At 41.5% G+C, this 23,844-nt stretch overlaps 2 protein-coding genes across 2 annotated transcripts; both read left to right on the top strand.

The window, feature by feature from the left end:
• Window positions 1–4,014: 4,014 nt before the first annotated feature.
• LOC122785230 (caspase recruitment domain-containing protein 11-like) lies at window positions 4,015–11,455 on the top strand. Its single transcript, XM_044050952.1, has 10 exons — window positions 4,015–4,091; window positions 4,194–4,285; window positions 4,974–5,217; window positions 5,340–5,424; window positions 6,753–6,848; window positions 6,936–7,053; window positions 8,017–8,199; window positions 8,703–8,824; window positions 9,033–9,148; window positions 10,716–11,455. Exons 1-10 carry the CDS (start codon window positions 4,015–4,017, stop codon window positions 10,918–10,920), a joined length of 1,338 nt encoding a protein of 445 aa, XP_043906887.1. The 3' UTR covers window positions 10,921–11,455.
• Window positions 11,456–13,257: 1,802 nt separating this feature from the next.
• Window positions 13,258–22,784, top strand: LOC122785479 (carbohydrate sulfotransferase 12-like). The gene is made up of 5 exons (XM_044051290.1): window positions 13,258–13,364; window positions 16,504–17,230; window positions 17,515–17,667; window positions 17,851–18,030; window positions 18,758–22,784. The coding sequence occupies exons 2-5, from the start codon at window positions 16,865–16,867 to the stop codon at window positions 19,304–19,306; spliced, it is 1,248 nt and encodes a 415-aa protein (XP_043907225.1). The 5' UTR covers window positions 13,258–13,364; window positions 16,504–16,864; the 3' UTR covers window positions 19,307–22,784.
• The last annotated feature ends 1,060 nt before the right edge of the window (window positions 22,785–23,844 follow it).

Raw genomic sequence — 23,844 nt, 5'->3', positions numbered from 1 at the left:
GTGAGGCCTAAAGTTCATACAAAAGGCTTCTTCTAAGGCTACAAAAAACACACTCTCTTTGTTTTAAAGCAATTATACACCAATACACACACACACACCCACACCCACACACTCACACACATATGGATAGTATATTTAATTTCTGCCAATAAACCCTTCTGCCAATAAACCCTAAAAACGTCAGCAACAATATGAGCAAAATTTGTACTGTAATCCAAGAACGTCATTCACTAAGTTGATTATCTGGGAGAAGTTGGACTGACTGACTGATTCAAAAATGGAGGAGGAGGAGGAGGAGGAGGAGGAGGAGGAGGAGGAGGAGGAGGCTCCGAAATGCAGTGCTTAGTGGAAGCTGGAAAAGGCATTTGAATTTGATTTGTCAGTGACGTTTGAGATGCAGCTGAACAGACTGCATGCCTGAGAAAGAAAGTTTGTGTGCTTAAGAAGAAATGTGCAGAGATGCCCTGGGCTTCGGAGCTGTGATGCATAACACTCTCACAGAGATTAAATGTGCTCGACTCAAAATAACTAATAGCCGTGTTGTTGAATCATGTTGGATGGCTGTTCCTTGTTATTTTTTGCAGATTTTTTTGTAGTTATACAGACTTTATTCATTTTGCTGAACCACACCGGGCTAGAAAATGTCTTCTACAAAATTGTTGAAGACTCTGAGTTAGCAAATCTGTTTTAATCCCATCAAAAAACTGTGAGTGTCCAAGTTTCTTTAGAAGGGTGTGTGCCTATCGCCCTGTGTCCACTGAGATTGGCTTGCTTTCAACAGCTGCACATCCTCCGTGGATGCAGCGGCTCGAATACACATATTGACCGCTGAGCCACTGCGAGTGGACGGTGTATCGATAGGAGACAGATCAATAAAGCCTCAGCTGAAGCCAGAGGACCGACTTTTTTTTCTCAGATTTGTTCAAATTACATTTATTATTTTTATTATCTCCGTCATTTTGACTTGATTTACATAACAGCAGCCACGGCGGAAGTGTGCGCTCTCTGACAGATCTATATTTTAAGTTAACGGCACATTTTCTTTGCAATATTCATGGCAATTCTTTTATCACTCTAACCGATAGAATAAAATAGATTTTAAATTCTTTCATCTGGCTACATCATACTGCAACCGTATGCACAAAAATAATATTCATAACATAACTGCTACAGAGGAAACAAATGATCATTTCAGATAAACTGGAAGCACTTGTCATAAAAAACCCCACCAGAGCGGTGGAAGTTTGTCATCTAATCTGTATCTGTCGAGAGGTGAAGTTTACTTTTACATGCAACCTTTTCAGTAAAAAACATTATTCATTTAGAGTTGTTATAGTTTTACAGTATAGTTTTGTCATAATATGACAAAACCATTTAATTTAGCTTTTTCTTCATATTTTTCCATAAATAGTCTGTGATTGTTTTTACCGTTATGACTTCCTTCTCTTACGTCTTAACAGCCACACTAGTGTAATATGCACATTTAAATGATTTTAGGATGACAAATGCATGCCAAGAGTTGTAAAATCCTTATGTGCGTCCATCTTCTGCCGCCTTGTCCTCCACACGAGGGTCACGGGGGTCGCTGGTGCCAATCCCAGCTGATATAGGGCGAAAGGCGGGGGACACCCTGGACAGGTCGTCACTCCATCATAGGGACAAACAACACTTTTGTATACTGTGGGAGGAAACCAGAGAACCCGTGGCCAAGTCCTAATGTAATACATACAAATATTAAATAGTCATTTGCCATAAACTGTGTGGTTCTATGAAGATAATAAGTGAACTCAAACGCTCAGAACGTTCCTCTCAGAGCCACACCTGAAAAGCTTTTCTTTCCCGAGGTTGTGCGGGTTCAGGAAATGTTTAAATAGAGATACGAGAAGAGGTCTGTTCAGCCTCCGACTTGCTCGACAGTTGTGTTTAGCATTTAGTAAACTGGCAGTCCATTTTCTAAGAACGTGTTGGCGCGCTTCTCCTGTGTTTACTAAAAGCACGGCTGGTCCCTGCAAATATGGGATGGCATTAGGACAGGCTACTGGTTTGTGTCCCTGTGCTGGTAGCTGACCACACTGTACACTGATAAAACACACACACACACACACACACACCTGTACACATTCCTTCCCTCTCAGCCCCAGCGGGAGGTGTATCAGTAGGGTTAATCCCCTGACACTTACCTGATGAAACAAAGGTGTTGTTGTTGCGAAACAGGGCAGGAAAAGTGTTTTATGATAAAGATGCTGATCCTGCAAAAGGCAACAAGTCCCACACATGACATTACCTGCTTTCTTCAGCAAGTGCTGGGAACATGAGAGCCATGCTGGACCTGCATGTGCTTTCTTTAAAGAAACAGGTCAAACCAGGAAACTTCACAGTGTAGCGGATCTAAAGGCCACTTGCCTTCATATCACTGACACAGGACTTATCTGGATTTGTAGATGTACTTTTACAGGGAACAGTCTGCAAAATGCTACAGTTTCTTCTTCCTTTTTGGCCACTTGGACATTTTCAGTGTGTGGCCACAGTGTTTAGTGCTCGCTCGGTGGTTCCACTGGGGCTGGCGCTGTCACGATGCATGTAGAGATGGGTTACCAGGCAGTAATTGGACCTGCACTGATACAAACACTGCCTGGTGACTATTTCCTCCAGGAGGAACATTGAGTATTGGTAGACATACCTCTGGGAATAGGTAGGCTATTGTGTCGTACCGAGAATTGTGGTCGAAATGTCAATAATATTAATGTTTGTGCAATATATTATTCTTGGAAAATGTAATGTAATTCAGCTGATGCGTTACACAGTGGACTGTTTTTCACCGAAGTTTATATGTGCGATGATAGACTGTACATAAAAGATGGATGTAGTTTTCCAGTTTGCTGGTGTAGGCCTGCACAAACGCAAAGATATATTAAATAGCCACCAGGGGGCAACTCTGCGTCTATATTAGCAAGTTTGAATAGAGGTCGGAGAAATTAAGTGTGATTGACAGCTGGTTTTGTGTCTGATGGTAGGTGACGTCTGTGACATCTCGACCAGCTGTAGTACAACAACTAGAAGGTCTGATTCTGATTTAGAATTATTCTTTCAACGTCTTACATACACAAGCAAGTGCTGTGATTTGGTGGTAAATCGAGTTCTAACTTAGTCTGGTGTTATTCAATTTGGGAAAAAACTTGCCTATGCGTTTGAGGCACAGCTCATACGATGTAAAATAATTAATCTGGACTAAGTAATAATCCAAATATGGAACGCGTAATTCATTCCCTGGTATTATTTCATTTTTCTTCAGCCTATAGTAAATTGGTTTATTTGTACAGGCCTTGGGCATCTTGCTCAGAGCTCACATATAATTCTCTTCATTACACCATTTACATAATATCCTCGTGTAGCACATTACATCAGACTGTAAGGCAATAAAACGTTTACATTTTTAAATTCATTTTGTGTTTTTTGTCTAGTCCATGGATAGAAGTTGTACTGAATTGAATTTTAGCAAACTTTGGTACAGAAGAACCACGTTTGTGTTTAAAATGGAGACTTTAAACCGCTCTATAAAATGTGCCGTCCATTTCCCAACAGGTAACGACGAAATTTAGTCTTTCCAAATTGAGACATTTTTGGCCTTAACAAATCATTATAAAATCATTATAAAATATTCCTGTTTTATCAAACGGGGTTTGAAGTGTTTTTCAAGTGCAGCTCTCTGTCCTCTGATTGACGTCATTCCCGGCCGGGGGTTAATACTAAAATAGCTCTCACGGCTAAGTTAGGAAACTCATAGCATTCTGGAGGAATGTTTAAAACAACAAACAGTGTAGCTGGCTGTAATGCCTTCTTCTTCTTCTTCTTCTTCTACGTACGTACAAAGTGGTTTGTTGCTGTGGGGGACCAGCTCGAGTCAGCACTTCTCGGGCTGTTTCTAAAAATCTCCACCACTTTTGCGTGATTTAATCACATGAAAACATTATGAAAGCGATCTGAGGAGTTACTGTTCTCGTGTGCTATTGACCCATGTGCAAAGAAGAGGAACCGCTTGCGCTGTGTGACTTGGGTTTATTTTCATCCCAAGTAGCACTCGCTCCAGGACTGTAAGTCCAGAGACTGTTGTGATTGGCAGGAGCTTTCATTATTATCACATTCTTCAGTGTCCACATCCAAAGACAATAGTCATATGTCTACTGTCTCTCCAGCAGCCTGAAATCACACCAAGAATTTGTTCTCGAGGCCACAACATTTTACTGGCTCGGACTAATTCACCTGCACTATCGAGCCAACTTTGACGGTAAGTGATGCTTTTACCACACTTGTGGATATGTAGGGATGACATCATTCTCCAACTGTGTAACAGATATTGTTCTCCCAAAAACAAAGAAATTAACAGAACAGACATGACTCGGCTGAAATGCTTTTGCTTATATTTACATTTTTTCTTTCCGATACCGATTCCCATCCCTAATGCCAGGGCTGTCAATCGATTCAAATATTTAATCAGAATTAATTGCATGATTGTCCTTAGCAGTGTTTCCTAGTGTCTGGTGATCCTGGTCCTGGGGACACCCTACCCTACACGTTTGAGATGTTTCAAATGATCAGCTCGTCAGCTCAGCTCAGGCTTCTGCAGAAGCCTGATAACGACTGTTCATTTGAATCAGGTGTGCAAGAGCAGGGAAACATCTAAAAGGTGCAGGGCAGTGGTCCCTGAGGACCAGGATTGGGAAAGATTACCTTCAAGAGATTCTTTTAATACTCAATAAATAATAATTTAAATACAATAATAAAATATGTTCATTATTGTTGTTAATCATAAAAGAACTTACTGTCCACAATAGTCTCCTGGACGTCCTCTGATATCCCCATCACTGAGATGAAGTTAGCTTGAAGAAAGCAGAGTCAGAATTAGGAATAATCATCTTGAATCTTGCCCTCAAGTGTCATTTTCATCGAGTCTTTATAACCATGTGCGTTTTCAGCTTACCGCCGTCTTCAGAGGGACGTCGCAAACGGCACCCTCGTCTCCGGTGACTCCTTCTACATCCGTGTCAACCTCAAAATCTCGGGCCAGTCGGACAACTGTTCGCTGAGTGTGCGCTGTGACGAGGTGGTGCACGTCTTAGACACCAGATACCAGGGCCGCTGTGAGTGGCTGTGCTCCCGCGTCGACCCCTACACGGGCTCCGACCAGACCGAGCGCGGTACCTTACCCAGCAACTCCCGGTACACAGGAAGAGACCGACTGTCATGCATCTGAGTCACAATTATGTGTTTGAATTTATGTTTACGAGAAGTCAAATAAATAAATATATATGTATATATATACATATAATGTGTGTTTGTAGGGCCCAGCAGCTGCTCCTAGTGAAGATACAGAAGTTAGTGTATCGAGGAGGGAAAGAAGAAAATGAAATCCACCGCAACAGTAGGGTAAGAAACATTTTGAACACTTTTAAACTCTGGTCTAAGTGGGTTAAATATGTTAAACCTGTTTAAATGGACTTTATGGAGGTGAGCAGTGAAACATTGCTGTACTTTATCAGACTTGATCTTAATTTCTGTATCACTTTTCCTCTTGATGATTTTACTTTTATCTCATTTCTGTAATGTTCTTAAAGAAGCTCTTATCATTGAAAAACAGGACCGCAGAGGATAGTTGTTATATAATGTCTGCTGTCCAAAAACTAAAATAAAACATAAAAAAAAACACCTTTTGGCTTAGTTTAAAAAATTGATTCACATGGTGTACATTTAAATCCTTAAACTAAACACTCAGGCGACTCCTTAACGACACAGCACAAGTGCGGTGTTTTGTAGGATATATAAAGTGAGTGGGTTAACGTGTTTTCCGTGTTGCTGAGGGGGTTAGACGGGGGCAGAGGGTGTGAGCCTTAAATCTCTTTCACACGTGGTGCACTGCACTGCACCGTGTGATTGTTTTCACAAGTTGCACATGTCCCTGCACACACCATGAAACGGGCAATGGAGGGACTGGTATTTGTAACAGACAAGAGTGCGTGACTGATTATGCCACGCAGGGAGAAAACTGAGAGATGTCAAACATAGACTTCCTGCCTGATGCTGTTATTTAACATGAGACCGGACAGAGTGTGTGTAATATCGTGCATGTGTGATTGCTCTGCAGTGTAGTACTGTTTCGTATCTAAGGGTAGTTCAGTCGGGAGAGATGAGTGACTGTAAATGTATTACAGAATGTGCAGAAAAAGGCTTGATGGATAAAGTCTGAGAGTCTCTGGTGCTTGAACTTGACGAGATATTGTAGTTGAGACTGATGAAGAGTGAGCAAGCAGATGAGACTCAGTTTATATGTACTTTAGGCAAGGGCCTTGCTTTACAGAAGCCACAATCTTGTGCTTTCACATACCTTTCTGGTCTGTGAAGGCCACCGTAGTTCCCTGATGCATATGGAAAATGTAGGTGTGTGAATTCTTAGACACTGGACCTTTAACAAAAAAAAAACCAAAAACAGTAATAATAATGAGATGACTGGAGAAACTAAGATCAAGCGTACACTAGAGCTTCCTACGTCACTGTTTTCCATCCATCTTCTACCACTTTATCCTCCACATGAGGGTTATGGGCAGGTTGCCAGTCCATCACAGGACCACTTTAAGACAAACTCTCTCACACTCACACCTACGGTCAATTTACAGTGTCCAATTTATGTCACTGTTTTGTATTAGATATTTTATTGTGTGTGTTTAGATTTTAAGTTTTATTCCTATGTGCCTGCACAGAGCAATTTACAGACAGAGGAGGTGAACGCCACACCTGATCCTAAAGCCAGCCCACGCCTGTCTAGAGCCAGCATCTTCCTCACTCAGATACTACAGGTAAATAAAGTGCAGATCCAGCTGTTGCTACAGCCTTGTGGTGTTTCCAATAACGCGGCGCTTTCTCATGTCTGTTGTGGTGAGCAGTTTGTCAGCCGGGTGGATATCAAGTACAAGCGAATGAACAGCAATGAGCGTGTGAGGCTCATCAACTCAGGCAGCGCATCGCTACCCAGACACGGCTTGGAGACGCTGAGGCCAGAAGGTGAGTACAAGCGACGAAAATCCACACGCACAACCACAAGAAACAACCAGAGAGAGCTACACGTGTTCTCTGAAGGAAAGATGTAAAGGTTTAAATATGAACAGGTAAAAGTGTAGATGAACAAGTAGTGAAAGACACTGGTGTTTGCAGTCAGCGTGGAAGTGCTACGGGAACGTTTCAATCTTGAGTTTTAGGGTAAGTGAGTGAGAGTGAAGCTGACATATCAGTTGAAATGTCAGTTTGAGTGAAAGCAGGAAGGACCGTGAGAAAATGAGTCGATCGAGTTTCATTCACAGCTTTTGAAAACACTCAAAATAAGACCGTGTCTCTCTGTCCCTTTATTGTTTGACTTCCCTTTAACTCTGTCCTTGTTCATTTCTTTCTTGCATTGTAGGCCGTTTTCACAGTAAAGTTCCCTTTGTTTGGTCAAAAGCTTCCTGTGACAGGACAGAATTAACATCATGTTGAAAGTTATAACAAATCCTGCCCTCTCTACTTTTTTAGGTGTCTTTGCTACAAGCAGTTTGAGTGTAATGAATGATATGAAATAAAATGTCTGATTAAAAGACAAATATATATATATATATACATATATATATATATATATATATATATATATATATATATATATATATATATATATATATATATATATATATATATATATATAACCATACATTCTATGTCAGTATACTGTGTATAATGTATGTTTTCAATAGTCGTACAACAGATATTGATATGTTTATTCAGGACATAAATTGCTTTTTGATTTGTTTTATTTGACTACTTTTTGTGAAATTTTTTCCCCCATAAAGAAGTTTAAAATGACACTGGCTCTAAACTGGTTTAAATAAAGCTCTTGAATTGATGTTCAGCTGAAGAACCGGCATGTGGACCTTGATCTACCGTGCTTTTCTGTCAGTGGATGTATCACTTCTTTTCTTTTTGGATGTGTTTGAACAGATGCTGCTGACCCAGACAGTGAGCTGAGCAGGAGTTTGAACCTGATTCCCTACAGTCCCGTCACTCCCCAGAGGACACAGAGGAGGAGACCGGTCATATTCACCCCCACTGCTCTGGCCAAAACCATTATTCAGAAAATACTGAACATGGGCGAAGCCATGGACTTCGACATCTGCAAACCGGGTCAGTGTGTGACGGGTTAAAAAAAAGCAGAGCCAAGTGTTTCAGTTTAGGGACATATCGACTCTATCGGTGTGTCCCCAGCGTTTTCATCCTTTGTGAATCAAAGATGGGAAAGATAACGTGTATTGTCAGGGGAAGCGGAGAAAGAAGGAAGCTACTGTTAGGATTGAGGTCAGGTATTGTGCTGCACTGTGGTGCAAATGTTAAAGAGGAAAACCAGAGAGACGGTAGAGTCCAAAACTCCGTGGAGTGACATTAATAGTAAAATACGATGGTAATTTAAGGCTGACACAGGTGAGACCGACGGAACCAAACATCTGGCAAACCAAGAGACTGTGTCATATCTTGATTATGTGCAGATTCCCCAGGGCCAGAGCCTCTAAAGTTTCTGTTCCTCTTGAGCTAAAAATGTGCTGATCATTAACATACTGCATGAACATGTACGTGTCTTTTCTGTGTTTTATGCGATGTCTTCCTCTCTTTTCTTTTTTCCCCCGTGGTAGACACTCTGTCCAAAGAGGAGTTCCACCTGAAACAGAACGTGGAGCCTTTCATTCACTACAAAGAGAAGCACGCCACATTTGAATGCATCACCCGAGAAAACATTGAGGCGGTTGCAGCCAAGGTAATCTATTATTGACGAGTGTACAGTCCACTCGTTGTCCACTTTTGACCATCAGAGAGATAGAAAGCATGTTAAAAGTGCCACATTCTAAGCATTCACAAAAATGCCCTCTGGAAAAGTGATATGCTCAGTGTTGTATGCGTGCGTCTGCAGGGTTAGGGATCCTGTGTATATGTCTTGTAACGCTCTTGTTTCCACCCCTCACCAGGGCAAACACTGTCTGCTGGAGGCCGAGCTGAGCTGCGTCAAAGATCTGCTACGGAGAGAAATCTACCCGATCATCATCCACGTCAAGATCTGTGAAAGAAATGTCAAGAAGTTACGGTAAAAGCATGACACGACCTCACTCGCTCACGTTGTTTACCCGACACCTCGTAGCCACAGGTGCAGACCACACTTGCTTTTTTTCCAAACACACATCAGTGCTTTCATGAGATTTTGAGCGACAAAGCGGGGCCAACTAAAGGATGAGTCCACCGTTTGACTGTTTCAAAGCATCGATCTATGACGTTTTCCTGCACGAGCAGAGAGTGCTTGATAGTGATGGAACCTTTACTGTAAGAATAGAAGCTGAACAAGAGTGTCTTTCATATTGACAAAGATGAGAATTGTGCATCTTAATTTAAATCATAGACTGTATCTATAACTCGATTAATCTGTCGATTTATTTTCTCGATTAATCGAGTAACCGCTTGGTCCAGAAAATGTCAGAAAATGTTAAAACATGTTGATCAGTGTCAAATCTGGAAATGATGTCTAGTTTTGTCCACAAACCAAAATGGTTTGTTCGGTTTTAATGATTCTTTTGTTATATGGAGCAAAGAAATGAATAAAATATTCACATTTAAGAAGCTGAAACAATCAGAAATCTTGTTTTACAACGAAAAAAGCTTCAAACTGATGAATCGATTATTAGAATAGATGACGATTCATTAAGTAATCGATTAATAATCGAGTAATTGTTTCAGCTCTATATATATAACAATGATGTAGTCTTTATTGAAAAGTAAAGCCCAGGAAGTTGGATGGAAGTAGCAGTTAGCCACCAGGGGGCGCCTCCGTGTGTTGCAAAAAGAACTCAGTTTGAATGGAAGTCTATGGGAAAATACTACTACTACTTGTTATTTGATTAAATGAATGGTGTGGGAGCCAGCAGTGATTTTAGGAGTGGTGTTCTACACCAGGGGGCGTTGTAGGTTAAACTGCTCACACCGTATGTGTTCATCAGGTGGATCTGTATCGCCACAGGTGCATTAGATGGACTGTATACTAGTGTGGTGGGGAGAACACTTGTTTTTACTTGTGCAGTCACTGTCAAACTTTTATCAGCCACTCGGCTTAAAGGGGTCTAGATCCTGTTCATGATCTCGCTAGCACGCCACATCGAGATAATCCTTCACCTCACGTCGCAATATAAGGTTCGAAACGTTTTCATAATATCGCTAATAAATGGGAACCTTACCCGAAGAGTAAAGACATTAACAGCCTAGCGTATGAATGAGGTAACCAAGAGTTACAGTGTAATGTCAATAAACATTTTCCTGAGGAATGAATGAATGAATTAATCTTCGTCAATAGGCCATGATGTCACTTTTGTAAATTACAGCTGATGTCTGTGAATTTCCTGTCTGAGAAAAGTGTCATGGCACCGAATTTGTTTTATTTGAATACAACAATGGCCTTTATTCCAGTTTGGTCTGTTGACATTATCAGACACACCATCGCTGGAGGTGTTTTTCCCCCACTGTGATCGTCTCAATAATCAGAGCAGAAGACGACACAGACCATTGTTGCAGAGTATCTGCAGTATCTTTATTCAAGATACCAGACTCCAAACTTTACCACACTCACCACCACAGCACTGCTTCCTTCCTGTTTCCTGTCCACACAGGAAGGTGTCTCCACGCGTCGACTCGGAGGAGGAGTTTGTCAGGTCGTGTCGGGCGAAAGATAAGGAGCTGGAGACCATTCCCTGCCTGTACGCCAGTCTGGAGCCCGAGGCCTGGACGGGGGTGGACGACCTGATTCGGGTCGTCAAGGATCGGATACTCGACGAGCAGAAGAGGACGGTCTGGGTGGAGCAAGACCTTTTGTAGACAAACAAGCACATGACACCATGTAGTCTGACTGTACGTCAACGTTTGCAGAGCACTATAAAACACACAGTCTGGTTTCCATGACATTACGTTGACTTACATTCATTTCCTGGAGACTGACTGTCACCTGAATCATAACTACTACTGACCTATCCACAATCCTAACCATCCCACCACAACATGTCTTCGACCTTAAAACTGAATCATTTACGGTATGTCCCCCGTAAGGAAGACCAGAAGAAGGAGTTCCCACAAAATGACTGTGTGAACAGATTTAGGTCCCGACAACAGGAGTAAGACCAGGAACACATGCACACCAACAAGCCTAAAACCAAACCCTAACTTTAAACCAGGTTATGGCTAACTCAGAACTTAGCCCTAAACCTAAAACCAGGTTATTAGTTCCTTAGGACCAGGTTTTGGTACACACACATATTTTGTACATCATGCTTTTGTGCTCAAAAAGCATATATAGATATACATATATATTGTAAATGTGTGCATTACTTTTTGTGTAATAAACAGATTGAAAACATTCAAATTGTTCACATCTTCTTGCTGTAAAAGCTGAACCTTCACTCTCAAGTCCTTGTTGTGCAGACTTTACTGACCTCTGGTGTCTACCTTTAGACCTGCATACTGTCAAAAAAATACATTTTCTGAAATGTTGAATTTTTCTATTTTTGCAACTTCTTTAAAATTTTACATAGACAGAAAAAAAATGCCTGGCATTACTGTTTAAGTAAAATGGTGTAGGATATAATTAAGCTTTTAATATTTTAGTGAAGAAGATTCTTTTAACCAAACGCAGCTGGAGTGTAACCGTCCAGGTCCATTCTGTATATTTTGAGGCAATATCTCTCACAAACAGGGGAAGTCTGGTGTTTTTATTAAGCAAGGTGATCATCGTGTAACCTTCCACAGAAGCCCTGTCCTTTTATTTCCTGTCCTATTTATTTCTGTCCTTTTGTAAACCAACCTCGATGTAAAGCACACAATGTTATAACTTGATGCATAAAATGAGTTGACGTTGTGTGGTGGGGCTGTCGTTATCAGTGCCGTCTCTCTGCACGCTGAAGCTCCTGCTGCTATGCAACTATTTCACATCCGTCGTTCTATGATTCCAACTGACGAACCATCGACGGAGGCCAGGAGGGGATTTACAGCAACCTCTTTCATAACGCTGCTAGATAATCTGCTCATCTGTGACAAGAGACCAATATGCTGTATTTCCACAAATAAACTCATAAATTCTATATTCTGTTTAACGCCTGTTCACCGATGCACCGACTGTGTGTTTGTGATACTTGAAAAATGCAAGAATTAAAATACAGAAGCAAGTTTAAATATAATAAAATGTGTTGAAGCCTGAACCGACTATTTCATCATCCATGTGAAATATTTTGGGTCAAGCACCTATTTTTATACTCTTGTAATATTAATATTCTAATATTTTATACTCTGGTGTGTTCATGTTCAGTGTTTTATGCTTGTGTGAGTGTGTACTATTATATCTCTGTGAGGTCCACAAAAGTGTAAAAACCTATCTTTGTGGGGACAGTTTATCTGGGGTTAAGACTGGTTTTAGGGTTAGGGTAAGAATTGGGTTTAGGTTAGTGTCCTTACTTTCTCTTGAACAGCTCTTCTCAACAGTGCAGCAGTGGGTTTGGTAAACTCTCTCGATATAAAAACGTGTGTGTGTTTGTGTGTGTGTGTGTGTGTGTTTGTGTGTCCCTGTCACGTTTGATGTCACAGGAGCATGTGAAGAGCTCACACATAACAGGATTCTAAGTGCATAAGCCTGAAGCAGCTTCATTTTTTGGGTTCTCATTTTGTTAGCGTGAGGATTATTATGCGACATTTGAGTTTTCTTTGCAGGTATTTGAAGCCGACACTCGTGTGCAAAGTAGACGAGCGGAGAACTGTAAACATAAATCATCCCAGAGAAGCTGCTGGAGACGACATGTTCTGCTGGAGCTGACCCAGAACTGAGGAGTGGATTTTTCCTCTCATGAGCTCATTCTGCACAAACCTACGGTAGACGATTAAGGCCACATGTTTTTGTTTTTTGAGGGAGTAAAAAAAACCCCCCCCAAAAAACAAAAAAAGACAGCTTTGGGGGGGAAAAAGTCTGTTGTTTTATCAAGTTGTTTTATTTCAAGTTGTTTTATTTCATGCCCTTTAATTTTGTTTCCATTTTTTTTTTTTTGAACGTGGCCCTAATCCTCTCCCATACACACCTCAAGCTTCAAGTCTCGCGGTGTTTTGCGTGCTCTCGCTCCAGCTCCCCAGACAGAATGAACTGGCTCGCATCATCGCAGGCAGAGACAGAGGCAGCAGCAGCAGCGGCGGCAGCAGAAGCAGAGGAGACTCAGCTGACGCGGCGGTGCTGGAAGAGGAGGAAGAGGAGGAAGAGGAGGAGGAGGAGGAGAACACAAAAAGAGGTGAGAGAAACCACTGTTATCTTAGTTTTATCGCCGGGGTTATCGTAAATAAAAACGTATAAAAAGTAAATGAACACTTTCTCGTCAACTACATTTTTGGCACGCGCCTCTGCCTCAGCGCTGAGCAAAGGGGAAGACTTTAACACACACACACACACACACACACAGAGGCAGATGCCGCCGCCGCCAGGCTGCATGATGAAACGTTGTTTTCGTGGTTACCTCCACCTCAGTGACTCCACACTGGAACTGGACCGAGCCACACGCCGGAAGCGTCCCGGCGTGTGGAACAGTCCGTTCCCGGCGGCTGCTGCTCCGCCGTCAAAGGCTACATTGTGTCCGGTCTGGCATCCGCTGGCGGCGGCTGCGGACAGGACGGTGGGATTTGTCTTCCTGTCTTAGCACTGACTGTAGGATCCGCTGTGTTGACACATCTGCGCGGAACCACAGTCACTGGCAACACATGAAGCTGACTTGTTGACATATTATACATTTACATTTATACATATGTATATATATGTATATGTATATATATATATATATATATATATATATATATATATATATATATATATATACATATACACACACACACATATATATATAATACACACGCACGTATGTAGGTCAACACAGATTCCCGAACTGTGAACGAAGTGCGTAAGTAAGTCTGTTGAGCTTTACAGAGCATCGCGATTGAGGGTTAATAATAATAAATACATAATAATAACTGAAGTTAAAGACATTAATAATGATTGAACATTTATATCACCACAGAAAAACAACACATTTAAAACTAGGACATATTAAAACATAGCAATTAGCAAATCGCAAAGGCTGCAATTTCATTTTCTATTTTTGATTGCTCTGTTCTATTTTCTGTCTAATAGTAAATAAATGTCCTCGCATTTTCCTCCTTTGATCAAAGCTGTTTTTCCACAACTTTTTGTATCAACTATTGTAGAGCTGAAACAGTGACTCGATTCATGGATTATTAATCGGTTACTAAGTGAATCGTTAACTATTTATGAAGGTTTCAGCTTCTTATATGTGAATATGTTCTTCTTTTTTTTACTCCATTTAACAAAGAAGTCCTTAAAAGTAAATCATTTCTTTTTAAGGACAAAGAAATTTGAGAACATCATCATTTCCAGGTTTGACAAACTCTGATCAACGTTTTCTGACATTTTACGGACCAAACAATTATTCGATGAATCGAGAAAATAATCGTGAGTTGCGGCTCTAAACTGACCAAAAATCACAATATACTGTAATAAACAATACAGTAGTTTAGTGACTAACACCTGTTATCATTTTGAATTTGTCACAAATATGTCTAAGAAATTGATTTAAACATGTTATATATTCACATAAATTTAAACTATAGGTTGGGAAAATTCTGCTAATTTTCTTTGTATTATAGAGCAGGGGTCTGCAACCTGTGGCTCTCGGGCCGCCCGTGGCCCTTTAGCCCCTCTGCAGTGGCTCCCTGTAGCTTTTGCAAGATTTCAAATATTTGCTTCATGACAACATTAAAAAAAAAATCTTGGTTAAAAATGTCATAGCAACAGTCACTATGGGAACTTATAAGTGTAATGTGCCTAAAATTAAAAGAAAGTTGATGTCATATTCAATTATTGTGCAAGGGAGGCTGAGGTAATTGTTACCACTTTTAAATACTGTCTACTTTATTATAATATATTGTATAAGGTCATGAGGGGTTTTGCATTCCATATCTTAACTTTTAAATGAACTCGAGGGGGAAAAAAAGGCTGGTAACTTGCTTCCATAATGTAAGAAGCACTCTGGTGTCACTTTACTGTTTATTCAGGACGATTTCATGAAATTACTGGAAGCAATATGACACTGAGCTACCTAAGATAGTGGGTCATTTCAGTATTTGCTTGCTTTGTCATACTTTGTTTTATTCCACCATTAAACATAGAGGCTAGTGCCCCTGATGCGGTATGTCCGATATGATGCACATTAATGGATGGCAGTTAATTTGTTGGATGTGTGGAGAGGCGAGTGGAGGGGACGATGACTTTCCATGTCAATGGTCCTCTCTTCAGCTCCAAGAGTGAGGGAATAATACGAGGACTGTTGCACGAGTTGCTCCAAATTTAGAAGTCCGCCGGTATGCCGACGCTCTTTGACTGAATCTCAACAGGAAGGTGCCGATAGACCAGTGATAAAGAACCAATTAAGAATCAAGACTGATTCAGTTAAGCCACGGGTCAATAAGGCAACGGTGTGTTTGTTCAGACGATCTTTCTGCAGTTCTCCACAGGGTAAGAGGTGATTTTGTAGACCGCAGTGAGCTGTGAGGTATAAAATATTTGCCTCTGGCCTTCTTTCAAAGGTTGCTAACATAGAGGCTTTTATTACTTCAAGGGAGCTCAGTATTAAAAAAAAATGAGGCCACGCTGTACCATAATGCATACGAAGCGTGGGATATGGGCACAGCAGAACACTTGTGCAGCACACAACATATTACTTTACAGTATGCCGAAGAGTGCAGCTTTCAGATATTTGACGTCCACTTGAGATTTTACTGCTGGGAGTGGGAGTGAGGTCAGCTCTGAGAGGTGAGGCAGAACTTCAGTGCATCCCTTGTTGAACAGAACTGAGTTTAAAAACTGTCAGACTCGCTCAGTGTCAAGTTTGTTTCGGCAGCGGAGGATGAATGCGTGGAAAGATTTTTTGTGTTTTTGTATGTGGCTGTTTGTCTAGATACAGTAGATGTCTGAATGTAAAGGAATTTTAAAAAGTGTTCAACAACACAACCTTGGTCCGTTGTATATTCTTTTTGAATCTGGTTCACTGTGAATATTTTTCTTCTTCTCTTCTTTTTGATGGAATAAATATCTTGTAGTTGTCAACATATTGTGCATCATCGATGAGACTCGCTGCAAAAAAACAAAGAAGGAATAAAATGATAAGATATTTAGTGCAGCAGAGAAAGAAAATTAAAAAGGGAAACATTTTAAAATGATGAAAATATAAAAAATATTGAATAATTTTGGTAATATTGACCTTGTAAACTGTGTTTTACCCCATATATGTACTGATTATAAATGCTTATTGCACAGTTACATAGGTTGAAAGAGTGATGTCTCTGTGTTGACTCTGTGTGCAGGTTGCTGAAGCCATGGAGCAGATGTGAGTGCTGATCCATGGATGGCCAGTTACACTCCAGTTACACTCCAGTTACACTCCAGTTACACTCCAGTTACACAGAGCTCCAACATCATGATAAGTCCAGTTTCCTCCTCAGACTCTGTTGTAGCTGCTCTTTATCTATCATCATGGTGAGAGAGAGAGAGCTCCTGGACCTTGACTCTGTTGCCATGGTGACCCTGTAGTGAGAATGCTGGCGATCACATAAAAAGATCCAGGTAACTATTTCAATCTGCTGCCATGGCGATGCTGTAAGGACGCCCTGTATAGTCGTTAGCCTGTTGCTATGGTGATCCTGTAACAAAGCAGCAGCAGTCGCCATGGGAACGTCCAGGATGTTCCGTGTTTTCGTCATCCTGGGCTCAGCCTTCATGATCCTCCTCATCATCATCTACTGGGACGACGTGGGAGCCTCTCACCTGTACTTGCACACTCCCGTGTCGCCTGGTCCCAAAATCCCGCATCCCCCCCCGGAGCAGCGGACCCAAACCTCCAGAACCCCGTCCTTCCTTTCCGACATCGACGCCTTTGTTAACCAGTTCTTAGAACCGGGAACTGGTGAGCCCACGGACCCCGCCCCCCTAGACACGGGCAACCAATCAGACAAAGCAGAAGAGCCATATGTTCCACGAAGGGAGTGGAAGATTCACCTGACGCCAGTGATAGCAGAGCTCCGTCAGAGACAGGTTCTTATCTGACAATATTAATATTATTGTTATTGTTTAGTAAACCTTTTTTCTTGCAAGAAATAGGTGTTTTTTCTTTCTTTCTTTCTTTCTTTCTTTCTTCTTTCCTTCCTCAGCCCTCCGCTTTAAACATTGTAAAATAAGCATATATAAATGAGCAGATATTAGGGATGCACGATATTTGTTAAAGCCGATATCTGCCGATAATATTGTGCATCCCGAGCAGAGATCTAAGAGTTTGGTTGCTGATGAGTTGCGTGTTCTTCGTTGATTGCGTTGATCAGGAGCAGCGGCGGCGGTTACTGCAGGAGATGTGTTCCAATGACAGCGTCGTGTTTCCTGGCAAAAACCGCTCGTTTGATGACATACCCAACAAAGAGCTCGATCACCTCATCGTGGACGACAGGCATGGCATCATCTACTGCTACGTCCCTAAGGTACGGCAACACGCGCAGCATTGCGTCTGTCTGTCAGTCACGTAACGTGCTTGATATTTGGAAAGTGACTTGGTAACTTTGATGTTGTTAAAGGCAAGAGAGAGATGTGTAGAAATGTAATGATGTTTTCCTAAAAGAGCCACTTCCTCTCCCTCACACACACACACACACACACTCACTCAGGTGGCGTGCAGTAACTGGAAGCGGATCATGATTGTCCTCAGTGAGAGCCTGCTGCAGGACGGTGTTCCTCAGAGAGACCCGCTGGCCATCCCCAGAGACCTGGTCCACAACAGCAGCATGCACTTCACCTTCAACAAGTTCTGGAAACGCTACGGGAAGTTTGCGAAGCACCTCATGAAGGTCTGTGGAAAACAAATATACTGAAGCTTAGAATAGACGACTGCTTGAATGTAAAATCACACAATGAATTCATAATTAACATTTCATTTCAGTTCAGTTTAAACATAGTCTCTCTACTGTGGACTACAGATGGAACTTTTATGTATTTTCACATAAACAAAGAGCCGGTAAGGCCATTGAAACTATGTCGAATAATAATAATAATTAAAAAAAACATGTTTTACTCACCAGTGTGTGAGTAAACAGTGATAGTGGCGGCTGTTAGTGAACAGCTGGTTCTCTGGTGACACATGACACTCACTGACCAAACAGATCAGCTAACATGTGCATGGACGCTGTGTGCTTGGCATGTAGTTGCAGCTGCGGAGCTCCTTCTGTTGCACCTGCAGTTCAGTGAAGAGTAAATATAGGTGTATGACAAAAAGGAAATGACATCTCTCTGTGAACACCTCTCCCAAATCCTCATATAGTCATTTGATGCTACTATCCTAGCTCCTGTTTCTTTCCTCTGTTTTACATGAAAATGACTCCGACTGTCACAGAACTGTCAGCAGCTTAATACAGATGTCATTTAAATAAGATAAAGCTGAGGCTGTTAAAAATAACAATCCCTCAGAGGAATAGTGTTTTCTGTGAGCTGTGGAGTTCACGTCCTTTTTAATTGTTCTGTGTATTTGTCTCTGTTGCTTTGCTGATCTCCTCTAACCATTATATTGTATTTTTGAAGGTCAAACTGAAGAAGTACACCAAGTTTATTTTTGTGCGGGATCCCTTTGTGCGTCTCATCTCTGCCTACCGGAATAAATTTGAGCTCCGCAATGAGGACTTCTACCGGCGCTTTGCAAAGGTCATGCTGCGTCACTATGCCAACCAGCCGACGCCTCCCGCCTCTGTGGACGAGGCGTTCGCCGTGGGTGTCCATCCCTCCTTCTCCCACTTCGTCCAGTACCTGCTGGACCCTCAGACAGAGAAAGAGGCGCCGTTTAACGAGCACTGGCGCCAGGTCTATCGGCTGTGCCATCCGTGCCAGATTCAGTATGACTTCGTGGGCCACTTGGAGACGGCGGAAGATGATGCTGAGCATCTACTCCGCCTGCTGCGGGTGGACAACGTGGTGGAGTTTCCCACCACGCACAGGAACCTCACAGCCAGCAGCTGGGAGGCTGATTGGTTCAATGCGGTCCCTGTGGAGACAAGGAGAGAACTTTACAAGCTGTACGAACCTGACTTCAGGCTATTTGGCTATGACAGACCAGACTCCATTCTCAATGAGTGACTCAAGTTTCTACAAAACTGACCCTTACCTGCACAGACACGTTGTTTTTAAAAAAAATAATGAAGCAAAGTTCGCGCCTACAACCCTTTGCTCTGGCCTTTTGCAGGTGTGTCGTCTGTTCTACATGGAAAGTGCACATCATTGAGGACACCCACGCCTCTTAGGGAAGCACACTAATAACGCAAAGCCAGGTAACAGCCATGAACCATCGCTGATTTCTTTATCTTTATTAAATTTACAAAGACGATTAGAAGCACAAGTCAGAGTGAGGACAGTGACATTTGGGTTGTGCAGACAGTGGGTGTCCCTCATGTGCTGCCCATGTGGTGTAGTCCTCAAAGGGATTGTTCAGGTTTCGTGGTGCGGTTGTATGAGCATTGTTAGCACTGACGTTTGCCATGAACCAGCCTGTGACATGGACACTAGAACCTGAATTTAGACACTTAAAGTTAGGGTTGGAGAGCCTGGAAAACAGGCTACATTTGGAATTCAAAGGTTCAAGCCCCCTTTCTGCAGACTACACCTCCAGAGCAGTACTCTTTGGTGACGCTAACCTTTTTGGATATGAAAAACAACAAATACTCTCAAAAGATCACAAAGACATTAAGTGAACCCACCTGTCCAGTAGAAACAGGGCCTCCATGTCATCACTTCAGGGCTGTTCAAACGCAGCACCGACGTTCACTCTGGTCTTGGATCGCTCTGCATCAGCCTTTTTCTTGGCAGTTGCTTTCCCAAAAAAACATTAGTTTGCAACCAGCACCTGTTGTTGGCAACTTGTCTCGTTGAACGTTTAGCAAGCTAGCATAAGCTCTGGCGTTGTCTTCTGAGCACGATTAATGCACAAAGAGGGGTATGCGCATGAAAATCCAAAGAATAATCTCCCATCCTACCTTTGTCTATAATATCTTAAAAATGTTGTCTATGCTTTTCGTACTTGAAACTAGTTTGTAAGCGACACCAAAGTCCATAGAGAAGAAGAATCATGAAGTTTGTTAAGTTTCTATCACTTTATACAACAATCGTTTCACATTTCAAAGTCACAAAAATAATACATTAGGACAAAGTAAAGCAGGAGGAGTCGATTACTTTGACACGTGTTCTAAAGATATCACTTAAGCAGTTATGGATATCATTCCAGGACCCGTCTAATTTATTAGGTTATATAAATCTGTGAGGTGTGTATTTTCAGCAAGTGTATGTGTCCATGCGTCAGGCTGGGTGATGGTGTTTGCAGAATGCTGCGGGCACACTCGGAGACGTCAGTGCTGACAGTTTGTCAAAACCTCGTAGAATCGTACTGTACTTTAAAAAAAAAAAAAAAAAAAGGGACTATAAAAACTTTAAAGCAACACCATGTGATTTTTGCGAGCCATGCTGTTGCTGTAGCAAACACACCACAGCAAGTATTACACCTGAACTGGTTCTGACCAGGATGAAGTTTTGCAGCGTTCACTCACTGAACCATCAGTGCAAGGACAAAGGTTCAGTTACACAGTGGGAATGGTCGAGGCTCCATTCTCTACTATTCTAAGTCACCGAGCTGGAAGCCGTTATTTTTACAGTGAACAAAACGTCGCATAGTGTTGCTTTAATCAAAGCTTGCGCTTGTGTTACTGATGTCATGTGTGACGCCGCCTCTTACTTCACACTCGTGATGTCACAAAAATAAAAGAACCTCACAAACGTTTGGGTTTGTGGCGTCGCCTCAGCTGGAGCTCACTGAAAAACAAGGTGTCACTAGATCAGTTTATTATGCGTTAGCTCTCAGCTAATTTATTTTACACTGTGTAAGTGCAATGTTTTATTATTTATGCATGAAGCGGATTTTTTTGTGCGTGTGTTGAACTCCTACTCACATCAGAAACGGGCAGAAATGATTTCTACACATACGTATACATACATATAGGCTATATATATATATATATGTATATATATAACACATAAAATACAGCTCCACTACTGTCTTCAGCCGTGGTGGATTAGGTGACAGCATGAACATGCGGGAGTTCAGAGGAAAGATATGCAGCGTCGCCTCGTCCTGTAGAAGCACAGCAGCTCCGGTGAGCTCTTCACTGAACAGCTGGATTTGTCTCAGCTTGTCTTTGAGGATTAAAACTGGAGTTTCGACATTCTTTTTGATTTCGGCTCATCTGTAGGTCCACGAGCGAGCTCCCAGCGCAAACAGGGAACGCTTGCTCTCGTCACGTCCTGTTATTGGAAGCATTTGATCGTCTCTGTGTTTCCATGCACAAACTGAACTGTAGTGGGTGGAAAAGCTGGAGACCGCAGCAGTGTTTTAATGATATGCTGATTTAATAGCGAGGAGATGAACACATAACGCCAAGTGTTATTCAGAAGGTGCAGTGCTACTATGTGGCATTAATTAACGCCACAGGTTTTAATTACAAGTACAACGTTGGTGTAAGATGAGGCTTTACTTTTCAAGTAAAGGTTTGCCGAGGATAAAAATCACGTCTAATCCCATCACGACACGTGACTCATGAGAAAGTAGTAGGATGAAAAGATAGTGCCTTTTGGTTGCATATGTTTTCATAGGAGAAAAAAAACAACAGTATTTTTGTAGGAGGACTTCATTTTTACACAAGTCAGTGAGCACGATATGAAGCCACAGTGATGAGCTGGACATTGTTTATGTTGTGTGGTTATTGTTAGGGGGGAGGAGGAAATAACAGATCTTGTCTCTTTCTTGGAATTTGTAGGATTCCTGACTCTGTGTGTTGTTTAGAGTTGTTTTATTGCTCTGTGTTTTCCTTTTTACCACATCAGATTTCTATTTCGATGTGATTTTATACCATAGGTGATGTCATGGTTTGTGCCACGTCGTCCTCCTCTACATGTACATGCAGTGTTTACGCAGCATTATTGTCTTTTTGCCTCTTTTTGTTTTCTTACAGCGTGGGATGTTTTTTGTCAGAAGGGCCACTGTTGTAAATCTTTGACTTTTTAATGGCTTAGTCCACACACAAATTCACTGGATTTATGAAAACACCAGTCCCCCCACCCCCAGATGATGGCCAAGTTAACAGTATTTTTATATCTCTTGTGTTTTTATGTTCTTTTATTGTTTTATCTTCCGTGACTCTACTCTACTCTTTTTTTTATTCTGCTGAAGTGCCAAACAACAAACAATCGTAAAAAAACTGAATTATTTTCTAAAAAAAAACAAAGGCAAAAAAGGGACTACTTTTTAACAGAATAAAATCAGAATATGTTGGGCCTCAACATCACTGCTTTATTTTGGTTTGAGCTGGAATACCAAACTTTGTCCTACATTTTGACCTCATTCCTCTTCATAGCATCAAAGAGTGGCGCACATGCCAAATTCAGTTTTTGTGAAACATTAATGTTGTTGTTTTTTTTGTCCCATTGAAATGGAAAAATGCAAACTTTCATCTGTATTATGATGTTGTTCATCACCTGGTCTTCAAAATAAAGGAGGTGGGGCATGACGGAAGAGCTGTCTTTGCGTTTGTGTCACCAAACACGATCTATTCTCACGTTTATACGGTTTACACAGAATAAAATTCACATCCAGTAACACTGACATACATTTACTATTGACCTTCGCGGGGAAGAATTCATTGTCCTGGTGCCTCGACGCCATAAAGCAAGAGAAGTGAGTAGTTGAGAGTATGAACATGAAGGTCTACAGGAAGCTCGGGGAGAAAACACGGTGTCAAATGTCCAGGAAGGAAACGCTTTCACAGCAACACGCTCTCATCACACATTGTCTTGCTTGTGTCACTCCAGTGAACTTTAACTACAAATCCCATTCCAGTGATGCACGAGCATCACTCCTCCTGTAAGCCTCAGCCAAGATACAGCATATCAGGGTTTATTCATTACAAAAATCACTGTTATCAACTTCATTTTAACACATTAAAGAGAGAAACAGGAACATTTAACCCTTATGTGGTCAATTAATATAAATAACAATTATTCCATTCACTTCTGTTGGACCACATGAATATAAAATATTTAGTGTTGCTCTGATCTTGCTGTCTCAAACTCTCCTGCTTGCTTGTTATCTTGTGTAGGGCAATGTAAAGTGTGCAGTTATTTTTTTTTCTTTATGTTCTTCACAGAAAATGATCTAAAGCTAATGATTCTGAGGCTGAAGAAAATAATAATTAATAATTAATAATAATTTTTCTTTTAGCATATGTTGAAAATGGGTCCCACAGACACAAAGATTAAAATCCTAAAAAAACTGCGACATATGTGGAGATTACTGTAGGCACGATTTGTTGTTTTTGCTGTATCTACGGTTTAAAGAGGCCACCAGGAAACGCTTTACTGCCCTCTTGTGGTAAAACAACATGACATTCATCAGTCCAACCTTGCAACATGTCATTTCTGAATCTCAGGCAACGTTGTGGGACCTCTGCGTCTTATGAAGGTGCAAAACCGGAGAGAGCAGAGCTGCATCCAGCTCACTACGTAAATGAGTTTGATATTCCTGGTGAAAGGAAGAGGCTGGAGGCAGAGATTCAGGCTCCTGAGTCGGTTTGTCT

Source organism: Solea senegalensis, linkage group LG19 (assembly GCF_019176455.1).
Source record: "Solea senegalensis isolate Sse05_10M linkage group LG19, IFAPA_SoseM_1, whole genome shotgun sequence".
Taxonomy (NCBI): Eukaryota; Metazoa; Chordata; class Actinopteri; order Pleuronectiformes; family Soleidae; genus Solea; species Solea senegalensis.
Note: the sequence above shows the minus strand (reverse complement) of the source record. Positions and strands in the feature narration are given on the sequence as shown.